This window comes from Castanea sativa, chromosome 9, assembly GCF_040712315.1.
Source record: "Castanea sativa cultivar Marrone di Chiusa Pesio chromosome 9, ASM4071231v1".
NCBI lineage: Eukaryota > Viridiplantae > Streptophyta > Magnoliopsida > Fagales > Fagaceae > Castanea > Castanea sativa.
In genome coordinates this window covers 14,330,689-14,349,880 of record NC_134021.1, presented here as the reverse complement: position 1 = coordinate 14,349,880, position 19,192 = coordinate 14,330,689, and the positions used below count along the sequence as shown (strand labels likewise).

The 19,192-nt window shown below is 31.9% G+C and overlaps 1 protein-coding gene and 1 pseudogene across 1 annotated transcript; both read right to left on the bottom strand.

Annotated features, from left to right (window-relative positions):
• Nucleotides 1–4,252: 4,252 nt before the first annotated feature.
• On the bottom strand, nucleotides 4,253–6,977 carry LOC142608795 (uncharacterized; annotated as a pseudogene).
• Nucleotides 6,978–13,415: 6,438 nt separating this feature from the next.
• On the bottom strand, nucleotides 13,416–16,886 carry LOC142611396 (putative receptor-like protein kinase At3g47110). Its single transcript, XM_075783512.1, has 2 exons — nucleotides 14,183–16,886; nucleotides 13,416–13,843 (listed from the first exon to the last, which is right to left on the bottom strand). Exons 1-2 carry the CDS (start codon nucleotides 16,884–16,886, stop codon nucleotides 13,416–13,418), a joined length of 3,132 nt encoding a protein of 1,043 aa, XP_075639627.1.
• Nucleotides 16,887–19,192: the final 2,306 nt, after the last annotated feature.

Sequence of the window (19,192 nt, the reverse complement as noted above, 5' to 3'; positions counted from 1 at the left end):
TGTGTCCTAAGCCCAAGAGGTAATTGCATTAGGGCCCAAAGAGTCCAACACAATAAATTTGTAGAGAGTGGGCTTAAAAACTAGGTTTCAATGAATTGAGCAACGCACATAGTGGATTAAAGATAATAAGAAGGCAAAGAAAAAGAAAAACAAGTTTTATGCAAAGAAACCCTTCCTCAGCAAAATCCGAGGAGAGTAGTCCTTGAGTATATTTCTTATAGACTTGGATACAATTTTAGTTCTTGTTATTACAGTATTTTTTCCTACCGATTCTCCAATCCCCCCTTTCATTTCTGGAGGATCTTTTCCATTATATAGCTCCCTTCTCTTGATCTTGGCCTTCTATTTATTGATTATGTAGGTCACTACTCGAGTGCTTGTTCCATCAGACGCCCTTCCAAGTCTTCTGTGAGTTGCGGCAACCAAGACGACACTGTTCAGGAGTCTTCTCCACATAAATGCGGTTAGGGTGTTTGGTGAGGTGGATTAAATGTGGTGGCAGCTACCATCTCTCTAATCACGTCAAGGCTAATCCCTTCTCTAAAGCTCTTCATCTACAGTGTGGCCCCCTCTAGAAATGTGTCATTGACGTGGCCATAACTCGCTTCTCCGCCCTTACCATCTAAGTGTATGGACTCCTCGGAACTGTATTGGCTTCCTCGGCCTTGGGTATGACATGTGGCATGATTTCCTTATTAAATTTCTGTACCCCACACAAACCATCTATATTTCATAATTATTAAATTATATAAAGTTATATTATATTTATTAAATTAACTTTATTAAATTATTATAAAAGTTATATTACATTCACACAAAAAAATTATAACAAAAAATAAAGCACACAATCAATATTAGACAAACACTCACATAAATAATATATAAATTTATAATAAAAATAGATACACTTACAACTCTCAAAAATTCAATCTTTACTCTTAGAGTCAGAGATATTGATGGCCTAAATAGCGTGTACATGAGCATGTCATGGCCTTGACCGTGTGTCCATTATGGGCTGCGGTGGTCTGGGCAGCATGAATGCGGACATGCCATGACCTTAGTTGTGTGCCCATATGAGGCTGCCATAGGCATAGAAAAAAGAGATTAATGAGATAGAGATTTGTGATTTATGTTGTTGGTTAGTTTTGGGATGAACTTGTTGTTTAGTTTTGGACTAAATTGATATATGCCAAAGTGTGCAAGATTTAAGTCATAGTGAGCAAAAAATATTTTTAAAAATAAATTAAACTAATAAAATAATATTTTATGCATACAATCTTTTTTTTTTTTTTATATCAACTCAGAGGTTCATTTGAACCCCCTAAAACATAAGTAAGACCGCCCCTACCTCCAAAAAATTAGCGAGCCACTTATAGATGTGAATTGTGTGGTCACTACTTGACCTATCTAAACCCGATCTTTGAGATCGTGTAAAACCACCCGAGTAATAGTGACACTTATTACTACTTGAAAAATTACAAAAACCTCATCTCAAATTACTCTACTAAATACTATTAGAGATTTTTTATTTTACAATTGACCGACCTCCTGGAGTGGTGCATAACTGTGGCCTATCAAATATTTATGTATAAGTGTTGCACACATAATATTTCCACCACGAGTTGGTGTTCGACATCCCATATTCACAAAAGTCAAAGTTTGAAGATAGCTTGTCCTTGGTACCGACACGTGTGAGAGTGACCTCCTTACACGCTTTTGAAAAACCCCACTAAATGACAACCGCCTCTCTCGCTTAACTGGGTAAGGGTTACCACCACCTCCAACTTGGATAGTTGCTTCCTTCCTTGACGATGAAGGCATTAGCAATCAGCAACTCATTCACAAGTGTCCCCAGTGGGTCCATGCCACGTTGTAAAAGAGATTGTAAGGTCAGGATTTTAAAACCGCATATCTAATCCCAAAATATACTAAAGCTTAGTGTATATTATTAACAGAATAAACAGATACAAAGATCAAATTGAGCATTTCAGCAACAAAAAAAAAAAAAAAAAAAAAAAGATCAAATTGAGCATCACAAATCTTTAAAAAGAGGACATAGTTATTCTTTAATAAATCCACTAGAAACCCTTTTTTTTTGGAGGAGCTGATTTGATGAAATAATTCTTAGGTACTTTCAATGCTGAAAGTGCACTTTTCTTTTACATTCATGATAGACTTACCTATTAAATTTATGTTGTGATCTACAATAAATATGAGAGAAAGGAATGTCATTTTACTGCACTCTAAAAATGCTTAAGAATTTTTCGATTTGATGTAAGATGCGAGAACGGAATAGTTATAATTGGGAGTAGCAAATATTTTTTTTCCCCACTTTTGTAGCTTATAATTGAGACCTACACAGTATAATAGTTTCAAGTGCTTCATCAAAAAAAAAAAAAAAAAAAAGAGGAATCCACATGTATGTGAATGAACCTAGCAAAGTGCATGATTCTTTCTGTTAAAGGATAAGAAGATAAAGCTGGATATGCTCACTAACTTTTGAAAAATACGCTAATACAACAATACAAATTGATAGAGAGATATGTTTGTTAGGAAAATACAGGTTTCTAGCTGATGTAGACCCTTGGCATGTTCGAAGGAGCTGCGATCTTGGATTATTGTATGACATAAACACAATCATGGAATATGGGCAAAGATTAGCAGAATATTAGTTTTTAAAAGCTTCAGAGCTTATCCTTAAAAAGCAGCCAACCTCCTCAAAACAATGTAACGAAATGACATTATTGTTGACATTTTTGAGCACTTAATTAAACCAGGTTGATTCCACATGGTCATTTATTATAAAATTTGAAATTTAACGTGATAGTGGTGATCTTGAAGAGTTAAACATGATGTTACATGAAGTGAATACTTTCGGTTTTATACGAAACAATGATGCGGATAGAGGGAAACTTAGGACTTTTAAATTAAATGCTATGATAACACTTACAATGGTCATGAACTAGATTTTCAGCGACACATATTTTGAATTGCTTCGAAATGATCAAGAATTGGACATTGCTATAATGGACATCTTCAGGCTGCTAATGACTGGAGGGGACCTTTGGCCACTCTCCACGTACACCATAATTAATCTCCAGCTAGTTTGTCATTATGATAAAATCTTAAAGTTGGTATGCAATGATTTAAAGTCAACTTTAATTGGGACTTGTTTTGCAAGGTGTACCTTTACCTAATAATTTGTAGGACTATAAATGAATTAAGTTGTTTATGAACCTTCAAATTTGGCTTCAAAAAAGAACTTGTTTTAAGTTTAAATCTAATTTTAAATTCGATTATTAAATAAGTCAAGCTCAAATATAATAATGTGTTCGTGAATATGAGCTCTCAAATTAACTATATATAACACTATATATTGTCTAAAATTATATTTTTATAGATTTGAAATTGGGTTGTATAAGTTTTTTTTTTTTTTTTTTTTTTTGCTTAATACTACATGCTAGAACCAAAAGTGCAGTATAAATTTGTAAATTGGTTAATATGGTATAAAATTATTATTTGTAGTTTATTCATAACATGAACAATCTATTTGTAGTAAAAATTCATTATTGAAGTAATCTTTCGTTGCCCTACCAAACGAAAGAAGTCATTATCAAAGAGTTCGCCTTAAATTTTTTAAGTGGTAAAACATTTTAGTCATGATTTTACTATACATAGAAAAATAATAAGTTAAACAAATAGCTTGTGAACAAGCTCGAGCTTGCTCAACAAGTAATGAATAACCAAGTTTGGACATATAATCTTGTTTGGTGATAAACTTAAGCTCTACTCATGTTCGAAATAAAATAGAATAAATTAGTCTAAATTTTTAATACTCAGTTCAGTTCGTTTACAACCCTAATAAATTGTACCATAATTTAAATATATAAATTAAGGGTTTTGATAAAAGATATCCTAAGGACATTCGTTTAGGAAATATTTATAGAAGCATTTTATTTTAATAAAAAACAATTTATTTTTTTATATTGTTTTAATATTTTTTATAAAAATAATATCAAAACTTTTCAAAAATAATTTATTAAAAAATGTCTTAAAACATCCGTGACTTGGTGGTGTATGTGATTTTTTAGAAAAAACAAAAGTTTTTTTCTCCCTTTAACTGGCCAAAGCTGTCAAAAAAAATTCTTCACTTGACAAGTGGTGTCAAACTTGTGGGTATAGTTACTTTTTGAAAGAATCCCGACTTTATTTGAATATCAATGCAATATGTTATAAAGAACCGAAGTGTGCTTCACCTAATTGAAAACTTACCTGGGGCAATGTATCCAATGGAACGTTTGAGCCCAACTGACAAGGTTTGAGATTTGGAGGGATTGTTTGATGCTACAAAGAGGAAATTCACCGACCTGAAATCACCAACATGAGCTACCATATCTTCATCAAGAAGTATGTTGCTTGGCTTTAGATCACAATGAGCAATTGGGGTTTGGCAATGGTGATGAAGATATTCTAATGCATAAGCAACATCAATAGCTATGTTCAGTCTCTGGATAAATCTCAAACTCTTCCTTTGATGTTGCTCATCATTTTTAGAATGCAACCATTGATCTAGGCTTCCATTGGACATAAACTCAAAAATTAGACTTTTAAAGTCATTCCCTTCATGATCAATGCTTGAGCAAGCAGAGATAATCTTGAGGAGATTGCGATGATGTATACTTCTCAAAGCATTGCATTTGCTAATGAAACTCTTGGAAGCTCCTTTTTGTTGAAGGTTCAATACTTTGATTACAACAATTGCTCTATTTCCAGAAAGAATTCCTCTGTATACTAAGCCAAAGCTACCCAAACCAATTAAATTGTTTTATGAAAATCCATTTGTTGATTTTAGCAGTTCTGCATATGAGACATGCAACTTCCTATCTTCAAAGGAAGATGTAGTTAATGTTCTCTCTCTTGAGTTTCTCACAATAAAACATGTCGGGAAACAATACAACAAAACCAGTAAAAATATGACCATACTAGTAACAGAAACTATTATTTTGAGGTCAAGAAGCTTTCCAGATGAACGGAGAGTTTTCCTAGTGCATGGTGGTAAATGTAATTCTTGGACACCACCACATAGCTTATTATTTCCAAAGATTGAAATCTTGCTTGCATTTGTAAAAATCCCTTCACTTGACACTTCGCCCTCCAAATCATTATAAGAAATATTGAGATGCCTAAGTGACATGAGCTTATCGAGAAATTTAGGAACATTCCCAGAGAAGTTATTTTGTGAAAGATCTATTTGTTCTAAACCTCTTAATGTCTTCAAAGATTGAGGTATTGCACCTTGAAATGAATTACCCTCCAAATACAAGTTCTCCAAACTAAGACAACTCTCAAGGGTGGTGAGAATTTCGCCTGATAATCTATTATTTGAGAGATCTAGCCAGACAAGATGTATTAAGTTGCCCACTTCAAACGGCAGTGCACCTATCAAGAAATTGTAAGACATATCCAAAAAAATTGAAAGGGAAGAAAGATCAATAACTTGTTTTGGAATGGTGCCAGTGAGATTGTCACTAGAAAGATTCAGTAAAATCAATTTTTGGCACTTTCCTAGGCTTGGGGGTATATTTCCCTCAAATTTATTCTTCTGCATAAAGAGCGTTGTCAATGTAGTTAAGTTGCCCATGGAGGAAGGGATCGGCCCAGAAAATTTGTTATCATTCAAATATAATACCTATAACTTTTGAAGCTTCCCAAGAACATCGGGGAGAGTACCTCCGAAATAGTTAGAATATAGTGCTAGTAATTCTAAGTTAACAAGGTTCTCGATACTAATAGGGATGCCACCACAGATCATATTCTCATGGATAGTAAGATATCGAAGCTGGGTGGAAAGGTTGGCTATTGAGTTGGGCAATACTCCTCCAAAATAATTATTATTAAGATACAAGACCTCCAAATTAGTACAATTACCCAAGAAATTGAGAAAATTCAAGTCACCATCTTTCACATATCCAAGTTTATTGGAATTAATATAAAGTCTAACCAAGCCTTGCAATCTTCCTAGATTTTGAGGGACTGTCCCAGTTAGACCATTTCCTCTAAAGGCAAGACCTTGAAGTTGAGAAGCATTTGAAAATGACGCAGGAATAGCTCCCATGAAATTGTTAATAGCGCAGTAAAATATTTGAAGGTTAGGAAGAGTAAGACCAATATTTGGTGGAAGGCTTCCATGTAGCCGGTTTTGAGCAACAGAGAAGAAGTTTATGGAAGATATATTGTAAATCAGAGGAGGGATGGTACCAGAAAGATTATTCACAGAAAGCTGAAAAAATCCCAAGCCTGGTAGATGACCAAGTTCACTAGGTATGCTTCCTTGAAAATTGTTTTCAGAAAGACCAAGAGCATACAATGAAGAAAAGTTTCCTATCCAAGCTGGGATATTTCCTAAAAGGTTTTTCACATCAAGTCTTAGATACACCAACTTTGACAATGAGCTGAGGTGGTCTGGAATCTGCCCGACAAGCTCGTTGTGACCAACAATAAGCACTCTAAGTTGTGAACAGTAGCTCAGATTAGTTGGAAGTTTACCGCAAAAGGAATTATAAGTCAAATTGAGATGCCGCAGGCGCTGTGGACGCCCCACTTCTTGAGGAATTTCACCGTAGAAGCTGTTGTTTTCTAGGTTAATTCTTGTGAGGTAAGTAAGATTTCCTATAGAGGGTGGTATGGAGCCAGACAATTTCTTAGCTGTCAAATTCAAAACCATGACTCATTTACTAGAGGGGCCACATGTAACACCTAACCAGTTGCAGAAATGAATGGAGTCATTCCATGAGCTCATGATTTGAAGTGGGTCTTGGGTGATTTTTATTCTTGAAGTCAAGTAAAGCCAGGTGATCTGTCTCATTTGCAAAAATTGGAATTGTTGTAGATTTCAAACATGAGCTCATACACATCAGAAGAATCCCATGAAAAAATATTAAGAAAAGCCACTCGTAATTGAGACAAGAGTGCGTCATTTTGTTGGAGTTGCAAGTTTGATGTGAAGGATAGAATTTGAAATAAAAATTTTAATTAGAGTTAATAGAATTATGTGTTAGTAGGACACAACTACAACTTGTCAAGAGGAAAACAAATAATCACTCTCCAACGGTGTCGTTTCAAAAATGAGTCATTAAGCAAAACACGCAAGAGACATGTGAATCGATACAAAACAGTTATATATTCAAGGATTCAGACTCACAGTTCCAACGACAAACTAAGATGTAGTCTACTTAAAACACTTGTTAATTAGTGATTAGTGCCCACTGTAGTTTGTTGTATCGAACTTGTAATTTTATTATTACCATTCAATGGTTAGATTAGAGCCTCTTGATTTATTTATCAAGATTCAATTTCTCTTCTTTTAATAAAAATCTTAGCTTCTATTCAAAAACTTCGACCTGTAACCCTTTATTTTAATGTTGTTTTAGTTTTTAAACCATTACATTATTATCTACAATTTTAATTCCATATTTTATGAAGTATATCAAAATATGATAATGACATTTTATTGAATATATTGTTTAGCTCAATCTATTTGTAAGTATCTACCAAATCAAAATATACATATATAAAGATGCTTTGCAAAGTCTTCATTCATAATATCCTGATTTATCAAAAAAAAGAAAAGAAAAGATGCTTTGCAAACAAAACACATAATATCATAATAGGAGTTTCCGTCTAACAATGATTAACTGCACTAATTAAGAAAATAACTTGCTTTTGATAACCTATTAAGATAACTTTCTCCATAGAAATTGCAAAGTTTTCGACTCAAATAAATTATCAACTAAACAAATATAAGAAAAATCTCATAATTAAGCTTTTATATTCATCATTAAAAAAAACAATAATGAAAATCCAATTGCAAAAGCCAAAATATGTCACTAATCTAATTATTCTGTTTGACTAACTATTGTTTTTTTTTTTTTAGTGTCAATATAGAGTTTATAGTACTCTGAAAAAATAACCATTGAGAGTACTTTCTCTAATAAAGCTACAAATTTCTCCATCCAAAAGGGAAAAAAAAAAAAAAAAAAAGAAAAGAAAAAGAAAAGCAAAACTTAGCAAAGCCTCATAAGCCAACATCTAAACAGATAACTAAAAAAATTCAAGTTCTCACTTTTAAAAAAACTACTAATTATTAACCCAAACTCAAATCAAATTAAAGTGATGTAGAAAAAGAACCAATAATAGGGAATAAAAACACCTAAAATGCATAAGCCAAAACAGATTTACTTAAAAGAAAAAAAAATTGATTCGATCATTTAATCAACAATAAGAAAAATAGCCATTAGTGGAAAAAAGTGGTACATAGCAACAATAAAAAAAAAAAAAAAATCCACCACAAGAGAGAGAAAAAAAAGTATTGACTTTTTTGTTGTGGATAAAATTTGGAAGGATTAAGTAAGAGAGGTGGAAAGGTAGTTATATAAAATTTATATGAAAAACAAGATAGAAAAGGAAGGGTTGAAGGAGATGAAAAGCTAGACAAAGTAAAATTGTAGAATTTAAGAGGATATAAAAAAGAAAATTTAAGAATGCATAAAGGGAATGAAATGGAAAATTTAAGTAGATAATGATTGGAGAAGATGAAGAGTTGAACTAAGAAGGAAAATGTTGAAGGAGATAAACGGTTTAATAAAGTAAAAATTGCAAAAAGAAAAAAATGTTGATGACGTGGTACAACAAAAGCTTTGTAAAATTTATTGCAAGGCTTCCTTTTGGTATACAGTGGTGTGTATGGCTCAATAAATTTGAGAGCATCCAATAGAAAAAGATGAAACTCCCCTAATTTGATTACCATGATGCTGCAGAATTTAAGTGCTAGTATTATAAAGCAAAGGAGGGAACATACGTACCGGACAGATAGTATTGGCTTAGACTAGTTGAAGAAGTTACAAATCCCAACACTGATCATGCTTACTAACTACTAAACAACATTACAATTTATATAGAAGAAAAAGAATACTATCAAATCTGGGATACTGTAAAAAAGGTTATCTCTATCAAGACCCAGGTCCACCAACTAAGTTGGTGGGGAATTTAAAAGTCAAATTAGAATTGATAGAAAGTAATTATTTGAAGTAAAATTTCTAGATGCTGTAAGTGCAGCAAGCTGTAGCTGGGTAAGTGCGGTCGGCGACGACCCATTTCCTGAGGAATAATTTCCATCAAGAAAAATGTTTTATTTATTTTTGAAAATTATAAAAGAAATTAGTTCACAAATTTATTTACAGTGACCTATTGTGTTAAGGCGACAAAGGTTGGTATACTATTGGTCCCAAGTCCAAAAAAGAGAGAGAAGGATAGCTATAAATTAATTGATGACATAAAATTTAGTTACTTTATTATAAATGAATCATTTAGAAATACAAGTTGGGGCGATGTTGACACTCCATTTTTGATTTCACAACCATGAAATTAAAATCTCTTCTTGAACAAAATTGTACCTGAGGACTAAATTAAGAACATTACTGTTTTTTTGAGGGAAAAAAAAAAGAACATTTACAATTTAGAGAAAAGAAAAGTGTGGTATCAAAGCTGGGATAGTTCTTGTAACTTTAAGACCCAAGTACATGGTACACTAACTATGTTGGATTGGAAGTCAAATTCAGGTTCTTCAAAAGTGCGTTAGGCGACAACCCATCTCTTGAATTGAGATTAGGTGCAATACCCTAGGTATTGCACCTGATGCTATTACTATAAATGGTTGAGATTGAAAGTTGCTTTGCAACTTTCAATTTCAACCATTGATTCAAAAAAGTTAAGAAAAAAAATTAAAAAAAGTCAAAAGTAAAAGTTAAAAATGTGAAAAGTGAATAAAAAATTTGTGAAGGATTTGGTTGAATTGCACCCGGTGCAATACCTAGGGTGCACCGGATCCTAATCCATTTCTTTTAGGGAAGAGGGTTTGGTTTGGTGGATTTTTATTATTTATAATTAATTAATTTGTTTTTAAATCATAAAAGAGGCTAGTTCACAAGTTAGTTACGACAGCGTATTCATACGTGACATAAATCTAGTCACTTCACTGTAAATGAATCTTTTTTTTTAATACAAGTTGGGGTGTTATAGTCTTATAGACACTCCATTTCACGACCATGAAATTTCCCATTTATGAACAAAATTGTATTGTTCATAAAAAAAAAAACAAAATTGTATTTTATGACAAAATTGTCATTTTACATGTTTTGAAAATTCCATAGTTAACATAGGACTAAAATTCATGACATAATAGTTCATCATGAAATTTGAAGGTACGATGGTCTTTTCTGAGTGAAAATCAAGGTTTTTTATTTTTTATTTTTTTATGGAGAAAATCAAGGTTTTGGTAGAGAATTCAAACGAACATTTTTTATTGACCATAGGATGGTCTCAAGATATGCATGCATTAGTTATTTTTTATTGGTACTTAAAAGATTGATTAAAGGTCAACTAAAGATGTGGGTTCCAGTTAGCTCAACTGGTAAAGTTTTTCATGGTTGAATAAGAGATCTAGGTTCAATCTCCGCCTGTATAAAAAACTGATTAGTGTCTTGGTCTGATGATAAAGAGCGCTCGTCAGGAACGGACGTCATAGGTTGAAACTCTCTAAAAAAAAAGGCTCAACTAAAGACTTAGTTCTCATTTATTAAAATGGCACACGGTAATAAGTATGTAAGCATAGGATAATCCTAGGATATATCGTGGAAATTATGAAATCCATATTCTTTATTTATTTTTAATGAAGTTTCAATCTATGACGTCTGCTTCTAATGATAGCTCTTTATTATTAGACCAAGACATTAATTGATTTTTGGTATAATTGAAAATTGAATCCGAGATTTCTTATTCAACCGCAAGAAACTTTACCAGTTGAGCTAAGTAAAACTCATAAATAATAACAAAAAAAATCTAGTAAACATGTTGGTCGACACTTTGATTAGGTGGTAGTGTGTCAATTTGGTTATTTTTAGTATCAATCGATTCTTACCATCAACATTTACATGCATATTAAGAACATAAATTGAGCCAACTAAAACTCACAAATAATAATAATAAAAAAATCTAGTAAACATGTTGGTCGACACTTTGATTAGGTGGTAGTGTGTCGATTTGGTTATTTTGAGTATCAATTGATTCTTACCATCAACATTTACATGCGTGTTAAGAACATAAAGAATATACAATTTAACGGTTAAATTTTTAAAATTCGCATCTAATAAAAAGATATATGAGAAATTTTAAGGGTTTTAATCACTTGAACAGAATATTTTGGCATTGATGTCTTGTTTCATAATTACCCCAAGTATATATATATATATGCATTCACCTCTTATGACCAAAAGGAGAACCCATAAAACTTTTGATATTAATAGGTCCATAAAACTTGTGATTTAAAAAACGGCCAGTCACAGCTCATAAATATGATATGAAATGAAAATAGAAAGTCAGATTGCAAAAAGAACTAGGCCTCCTATACGAGAAATTATTAAGGTCACCAGAAGAATTACTGAAGTGGTCTTCATGTTCCTTCTAACCAATAAAATGTAACTATTTATGCAAATGTGACATCATCTAGTTTTTTATTTTTAACTCTTGTGCTGATTAAGAATTTGACTCACATTTGTATAAGTGACATTATTTTATTAGTTGGGAGGATCACTTTAATAGTCCTCCGGATGGACCTAATAATTTCTCCCCAGATACCTTCAAATTTGTGTTTCTTACCTTTTGGTTATTAGGATTGACAAAATTGATAATTTTTATTTATGTAAATTGTAACTGACGAATGGTTGTCTCATCCACCATATTTATTTATTTTACACTTTCCTGTAATTTCTTACTCACCAAATAGAGAAAGTCCTCACTTCTAAGAGAGCCACCAAAAAAAAAACTAATATTATTTCACTATTGCAGACTTTCTCAGTTCTCACCATCAAACAAATATAGACCATAAAAAAAAATCCCAATGAATATTATTGATGAAAGAATCAATTTAAAAAGTCTCAAGACATAGAAGAGGGAGAATTGCACAACTGCAAAACATATGAACCCTATCTTTTTTTTTTTTAATCCACTTTATGTTATGTTTTCAAATTGAAATATTTTTTTCTAATAGCAAATGCAGAGGTGATTATGGAAGCCTAATGGAGTAGAGTTCGGGTAGGTAAAATGTCAAATTTCAAATTACATGTAAATAACTTAAATTCGGGTCAAACCACAGGTAGATAAATTATCATTAGCCATTTTGTCTTTCTTTCCCGTTGAACACCACCTTTTTCTCTCTTCTTCAATTCCATTTAAATTGCACAAAAGAAACTAACAGAGGCAAAAACCTCAAACACCTCAACGAGTTTCTCCAACAAATTGGCCAAGCCCATCATTATAAACACCCCTTTCATTCCCACAATCAAAGTCAACATCTTAATTAAAAAATAAATAAATAAAGTTGATAGGGTAAAAAGAGTAAAAAAATTAAAAAGTTAAAAAGTGAGAAATGTTTTTTTACTCAACCTTACATCTCACATGGGATGGTAATTGCATGTACTGGATCCAAATCCTAGTTTGTTATATCTGCTAAACTATAACAATATTAAAATTGATTTAAAAGAAAATTCAGCCCAGCCCAAGAAGAGCCCAACCGTTCATAACATTAAAAAAAAAAAAAAAGTTTTCAGCCTCAACTGACCATACCAACGTCACAAAAGCGGAACAAAATCGGCCAGCCGAAACCAAAAGATAATTATTAAATTCTTTATAAACACAGTTTGTATTTTAGTGATTAATTAGCTATATTACGTGGAAAAGCAAAATGAGAAAAACGAAATCAAGAATAGAAAATGACATAGGAATAGCCAAATAGGTTCCATGAAATAGTGTATCACAATGCAAACCAAAGGAGGGATCGCACATCCCATAATCAAAACGACATAGAAATATGGTTTAAGCAAAAGTCATTGACCAATAATAGTAAGCCATTAATATGGAAAATAAATACTAAAATAAATGGTGCTAACTGTAAAGATCGCACAGTTGAATGTCACCACCCTATAATTTATGGCCAACACGAGCCTTGGAAATATTACTCCATCAAGGGCCATTGCTACAAAACAGAAAATAAAATGAATTAATTAATAACGCAACAAGTGTATGAGTGTATGACCAATAGAATTAGGGAAGAATGAAACAACTCTAATTATTTTCTTGCAACAACATGAACTGACGCCAATTATATTCCATTAGTGTTAATAAACAGTAACCTGCGAACTTGACATTCCTAATAGCGATTGATATTCTTTTCTTTTGCTTCTACATTTTTTTTCTCCTCAATTTTATATTTATGTTATTATTATTACTTTTTACTTACAAGGAAGTGAACAATTTGTATGTCCATTAATAATTAAAAAAAAAAAAAAAGAGACTTAACATACCTAGTTCATTCTTCTTCTGTTTTGCTTCTTAAGTTTAAGAAATTTGTCTCTAATTGCATTCATTTCATTGACAACAACATTTGTAGGAATCCGCTCATTTGGTGATGTTTTAGAACACAATAATCCAATTTGGAACACTGATATCAAGCAATCTTTTATTCTGCTACTAACATTGACATTGAGATCTTCAATTATTTGTTTTTCTTCTATGTCATCATCAACATCTTCTTCATCCTCCTCAAAGAACAATGATGAATCAACATAACCCATGATATGTTCGGGTAGAGCCATTGCAGTGAATTGGTGAATGCTCATACCATCTTTGAACATTTCATCAGTTGGCCTTTTTCCAATGAACATCTCCAGCAAGAGTATCCCATAGCTATAAATGTCTCCTAGCGTTGAAACTTGACCACCCATCCCATACTCTACAATTCATCAATACATAAGTAGTAACAAATAATAGTCCTATGTGCTTGAAATTTAACTATAATGCATTATGCATTATTGGCACGTATAGCCCTTCATAAAATTCTGTGGATATGTGATTTTTTTTTTTTTGTATGTGTGTTTTTTAGAAAAATCAAAAAGCTTTTTTTTTTTTAGCCCCTTCAACTGGCCAAAGCTATCAAACACTTTTCTTCACTAAAAAGTGGTGTCAAACTTGAGTGTAGAATAACTTTTTGAAAGAATCTCTACTTTAGTTTAATATCAATGCAAAATGATATTCAAGAAATGAAGCGTGCTTCATGTACTTGAAAAATTACCTGGAGGAATGTATCCAATGGAACCTTTGAGCCCAAGTGACAAGGTTTGAGATTTGGAGGGATTGTTTGAGGCTTCAAAGAGGAAATTCACCAATCCGAAATCACCAACATGGGCTACCATGTCTTCATCAAGGAGTATATTACTTGGTTTTAGATCGCAGTGAACAATTTGGGTTTGGCAATGGTGATGAAGGTATTCTAATGCATAGGCAACATCAACAGCAATGTTCAGTCTTTGAATAAATCTCAATCTCTTGCTCTGATGTTGCTCATCATTTTTAGAATGCAGCCATTGTTCTAGACTTCCATTGCACATAAACTCAAAAATTAGACTTTTAAAGTCATTCCCTTCATGATCAGTGCTTGAGCAAGCAGAGATAATTTTGAGGAGATTACGATGACGTATACTTCTCAAAACATTGCATTCATTAATAAAACTCTTGGACGCCCCTTTTTGTTGAAGATTCAACACTTTAACAGCAACAATTGCTCCATTTTCAGAAAGAATTCCTTTGTATACCGAGCCAAAGCTACCCGAACCAGTCAAATTTTTCTTTGAAAATCCGTTCGTTGATTTTAGTAGTTCTGCATATGAGACACGCAACTTCCTATCTTCAAAGGAAGATGTAGTTAATGCTCTCTCTCTTGAATTTTTCACATTAAAACATGTAAGGTAAAAATATAACAGAACAAGTACAAATATGACCATACTAGTAACAGGAAATACTATTTTGAGTGCAAGAAGCTTTCTAGATGATCGGAGATTTTTCCTAGCGCATGTAGGTAAATGTAATTCTTGGACACCACCACATAGCTTATTATTTCCAAAGATTGAAATCTGGCTTGCATTTTCAAAAATCCCATCACTTGGAACTTTGCCCTCCAAATCATTATAAGAAATATTAAGATGCTTAAGCGACATAAGCTTTCCGAGAAATTTAGGAATATTCCCGGAGAAGTTGTTCCGCGAAAGATCTATTTCTTCTAAACCTCTTAACTTCTTCAAAGATTGAGGTATTGTTCCTTGGAATGAATTACCCTCTAAATACAAGCGCTCCAAACTATGACAAGTATCAAGGGTGGTGGGAATTTTCCCTGATAATCTATTATTTGAGAGAGATAATTCAGAGAGATGTATTAAGTTGCCCACTTCAAATGGCAGTGCACCTACCAAAAAATTTTGAGACATGTCCAAATAAATTGAGAGGGAAGATAGACCAATGACTTGTTTTGGAATGGTGCCAGTGAGATTGTTATTAGAAATGTTTAGTGAAAGCAAATGTTGGCAGTTTCCTAGGCTTGGGGGTATTCTTCCCTCAAATCTGTTGTTCTCCATATCGAGCATAATCAATATAGTTAAGTTACCTAGGGAGGAAGGGATTGGCCCAAAAAATTTGTTATCATTCAAATATAATGCCTGTAACTTTTGTAGCTTCCCAAGAACATTTGGGAGAGTACCTCCCAAATTGTTATAACATAGTGCTAGTATTTCTAAATTAACAAGGTTCCCAATTCCCATAGGAATGCCACCACGAATCATATTCCCAGCCATAATAAGATATGTTAGTTGGGTGGAAAGATTGGTTATGGAGCTGGGCAATACTCCTCCAAAATAATTAAAACCGAGAGCCAAGCCCTCCAAATGAGTACAATTAATCAAGTCACTGAGAAAATTCAAGTCACCATCGTTCCCATTTCCAAGTCTATTCCTATTAAGATTAAGTCTGACCAAGCCTTGCAAGCTTCCTAGATTTTGAGGCACTGTCCCCGTCAGACCATTTTGACTGAAGTCAAGAGATTGAAGTTGAGAAGCATTTGACAATGACACGGGAATAGGTCCCGTGAAATCGTTGCCATAGCCAAGAAAGATTTTCAATTTTGGAAGAGTAAGACCAACATCTGGTGGAAGGCTTCCATGTAGTTGATTCATTGTAACAGAGAAAACTTGTATGGATGAAATATTAAAGATTAGAGGAGGGATGGTATCGGTCAGATTATTCAAAGCAAGCTGAAAAAATGTCAAGCCTGTTAGACGACTAAGTTCACTAGGTATGCTTCCTTGAAAATTGTTTTGAATAAGACTAAGAGCACGCAAAGAAGAAATGTTTCCTATCCAAGCTGGGATACTTCCTGTAAGGTTGTTCATACCAAGTAATAGATACACCAACTTTGACAATGAGCTGAGGTGGTCTGGAAGCTGCCCAATAAGATTGTTGTAAGTAGCATCAAGCACTCTAAGTTGTGTACAATAGCTTAGATTAGTCGGAATTTTACCACCAAAGGAATTTCCACTCAAATTGAGATGCAGCAGGTGTTGTAGACGTCCCACTTCTTGAGGAATTTCACCGTAGATGCTGTTGTTTTCTAGGTTGATTCCTGTGAGGTAAGTAAGATTTCCTATGGAGGGTGGTATAGAGCCAGACAATTTCTTAGCTTCTAGGTCCAAAACCATGACTCGTTTACTGGAGGGGCTACATGTAACACCTAACCAGTTGCAGAAATGTGTGGAGTCATTCCAGGAGCTCATGATTTGAAGTGGGTCTTTATTGATCCGATTCTTGAAATCAAGTAATGCCATGCGATCAGTCTCGTTTGCAAAAGCGGGAATTGTAGCAGATTTCAAACATGTGCTCATGCACATTAGAAGAATCCCCTGAAAGAATATTAGCAAAACCCAATCGTAACACAGCCAAGAGTACGTCATTCTGTTGGAGTTGCAAGTTTGAAAGGAAGGACAAAATCTGATACCAGAGTTTGCTTTCTGTCGAATACAAAAATTCAATTAGAGTTGATAGAAATATATTTTATTAGGACACAGCTCTATGTGGAAATGCAAAACTTTAGCACAGACTCTAGATAATGAAATAATGTCTTGGAGATTCATTTTCTCACACGAGCGTAAATAAGAATGTTCTAGAAGAGAAGGCTTTTGGCTTATAAGAAACGGCCATATTCCATAATAACCTGATTGTTAGTTCTGTTAAATAAAACTAGTCCCAAGTAGAATTCAGGTGCTATTGTCCTGCTAGTAATAATGATTCTGTCAAAAGTTTTTGTTTTTGTTTTTTTTTTTTTTGGTTGGTAAAACTAGTGATAAGCCAGTGCATTGCACGCTTTTAAAAAAAAATATATATTTATTTTGTAAAATAGTATTATTTTATTGTAATGCATGGAAACTCATAAGTATTGCTATATAAAATATTACTTAAAAGTAACAATTTAACAAAAACATAATCATAATCCGGAGAAAAAAAAAAAGTAATTTTTGCTTCCAATCATTGCTAATCAATAAAAATTATCAGTGAAACAATGAATAAAAGTTATTTTCTATCATTTGAGTTAATAATATTACATAAAAATTCCACTAAAATCTCTTAATTTATTAACATTATTTATCTAACACTTAGAAAGATTATTATATAAAATTTGAGACTATACTATGATATATATATATATATATATATATATAATTTTTATATCATTCTTAAATAAAGGAAAGAAAAATATGGGAGAGTAAAATTTATTTGATAATGAGATAAAAATTAGGAGGTAAATAAAGCATCTAAAACAATTTTTTCCGTTAAATGTAGAGTGTTAATTTTTACCATGTATGTTTTTAGTGAGTTTCAATGAGAATAAAAAATATATAGGTACCCATTTTTTAGGAGATTGCATTTGCATAAAAATGGAGATAAAAATTTTTATTTGAAACATGTAAGAAAAAATTGTATAATTTAAGGATAAATATAAAAAATTCTAACCCAAATATTGGATACAAAAATATTGACATAACTATTAGAAACTTTCATATATACAATGAATTCCACAATCATAAAAATACTAATAAATATTTGGATTACAATTGGACAAAAGTTATACAAGATAACAAAATTGAATATCACCTACTAATTAACATCAAAATAATGGCAACAATTTCTAAACAATAAAAATACATAAATCAATCTTTTGTCTTAAATATTGTTCAATTTTTAATTCGATATACAAGAAAAGAAAAACAATATGTAAAATGAAAAGTATTAAAGCAAATCAGAGAATAAGGTTAGAAATTAATATATTATAGATGTGTAGAATAAGGTTAGAAATTAATATATGAGAGAGAGAGAGAGAGAGAGAGAGAGAGAGAGAGAGAGAGGGACCTCCTATAATGGAGAACAAAAACAAAATACAATTGTAAAACAAAATTTTCATCAAAATTTCTAAGCTTGACGGTTATTATAAAAGGGATAAAAAGAGAATATATTTATTAAAAAAAAGTAAGGGGGGTGAGGTGAGGAAGATGAAAGGTTGGGGAAGAGGATGAAATACATGTAGATAATAGAAGTAAATATAATTATAATTGCTAAGATAATGATGTTATATAAAAGTAAAAACACTTCGTGTTAATATATATATATATATATATATATATATATATATATATATATATATATATATATATATATATATATATATATTTATATATATAAATAAATAAACATCAAAAACTAAAATTTAGGAGAATGTTGTAGACCTTTTATTGTTTTTTTTTTATATAGAAAATAGATAGATAGACATTTTGTTGTTACATGTGAACAATTTTATTTTCACGTGTTAAAAAAAATGAATTCTAGGCTTCTTTTCTAATTGTGATATATTTAATTATGGTTCCAAAATTCCTATCAATTCCTATAAACAAAATTATGGTTCCAAAATAAGATTCTTAAAATAATCTCAATATATAAAACCCAATATCTAATTAGATCACACATATATTACTCAATTAAAGAATTTTTTCAACAAATTATATTTTTATAAAATAATTGAATAGTCTTTGAAATGGGAATGGTTAGGAAAATAAATAGACAAATGACAAATTAAGAATTAGTGGTCATAAATAAGAATATGAATGTGAACTTAAATATCATACTAAGGAAATGTATTTATTTAATTTAAAATTTTAATTATGTGCCTCGTGTCTAGTATTATGGCTAATACATTGACATGTACAAA

What these genes read in the sequence shown, in the direction of transcription:
- LOC142611396 (XM_075783512.1), bottom strand. Translation starts at nt 16,886, where the DNA reads ATGACGTACTCTTGGCTGTGTTACGATTGGGTTTTGCTAATATTCTTT. An exon ending in CATTGGATACATTCCTCCAG is followed by an intron (nt 13,844 to 14,182) that starts GTAATTTTTCAA and finishes GATGAATTGTAG; the next exon opens with AGTATGGGATGGGTGGTCAA.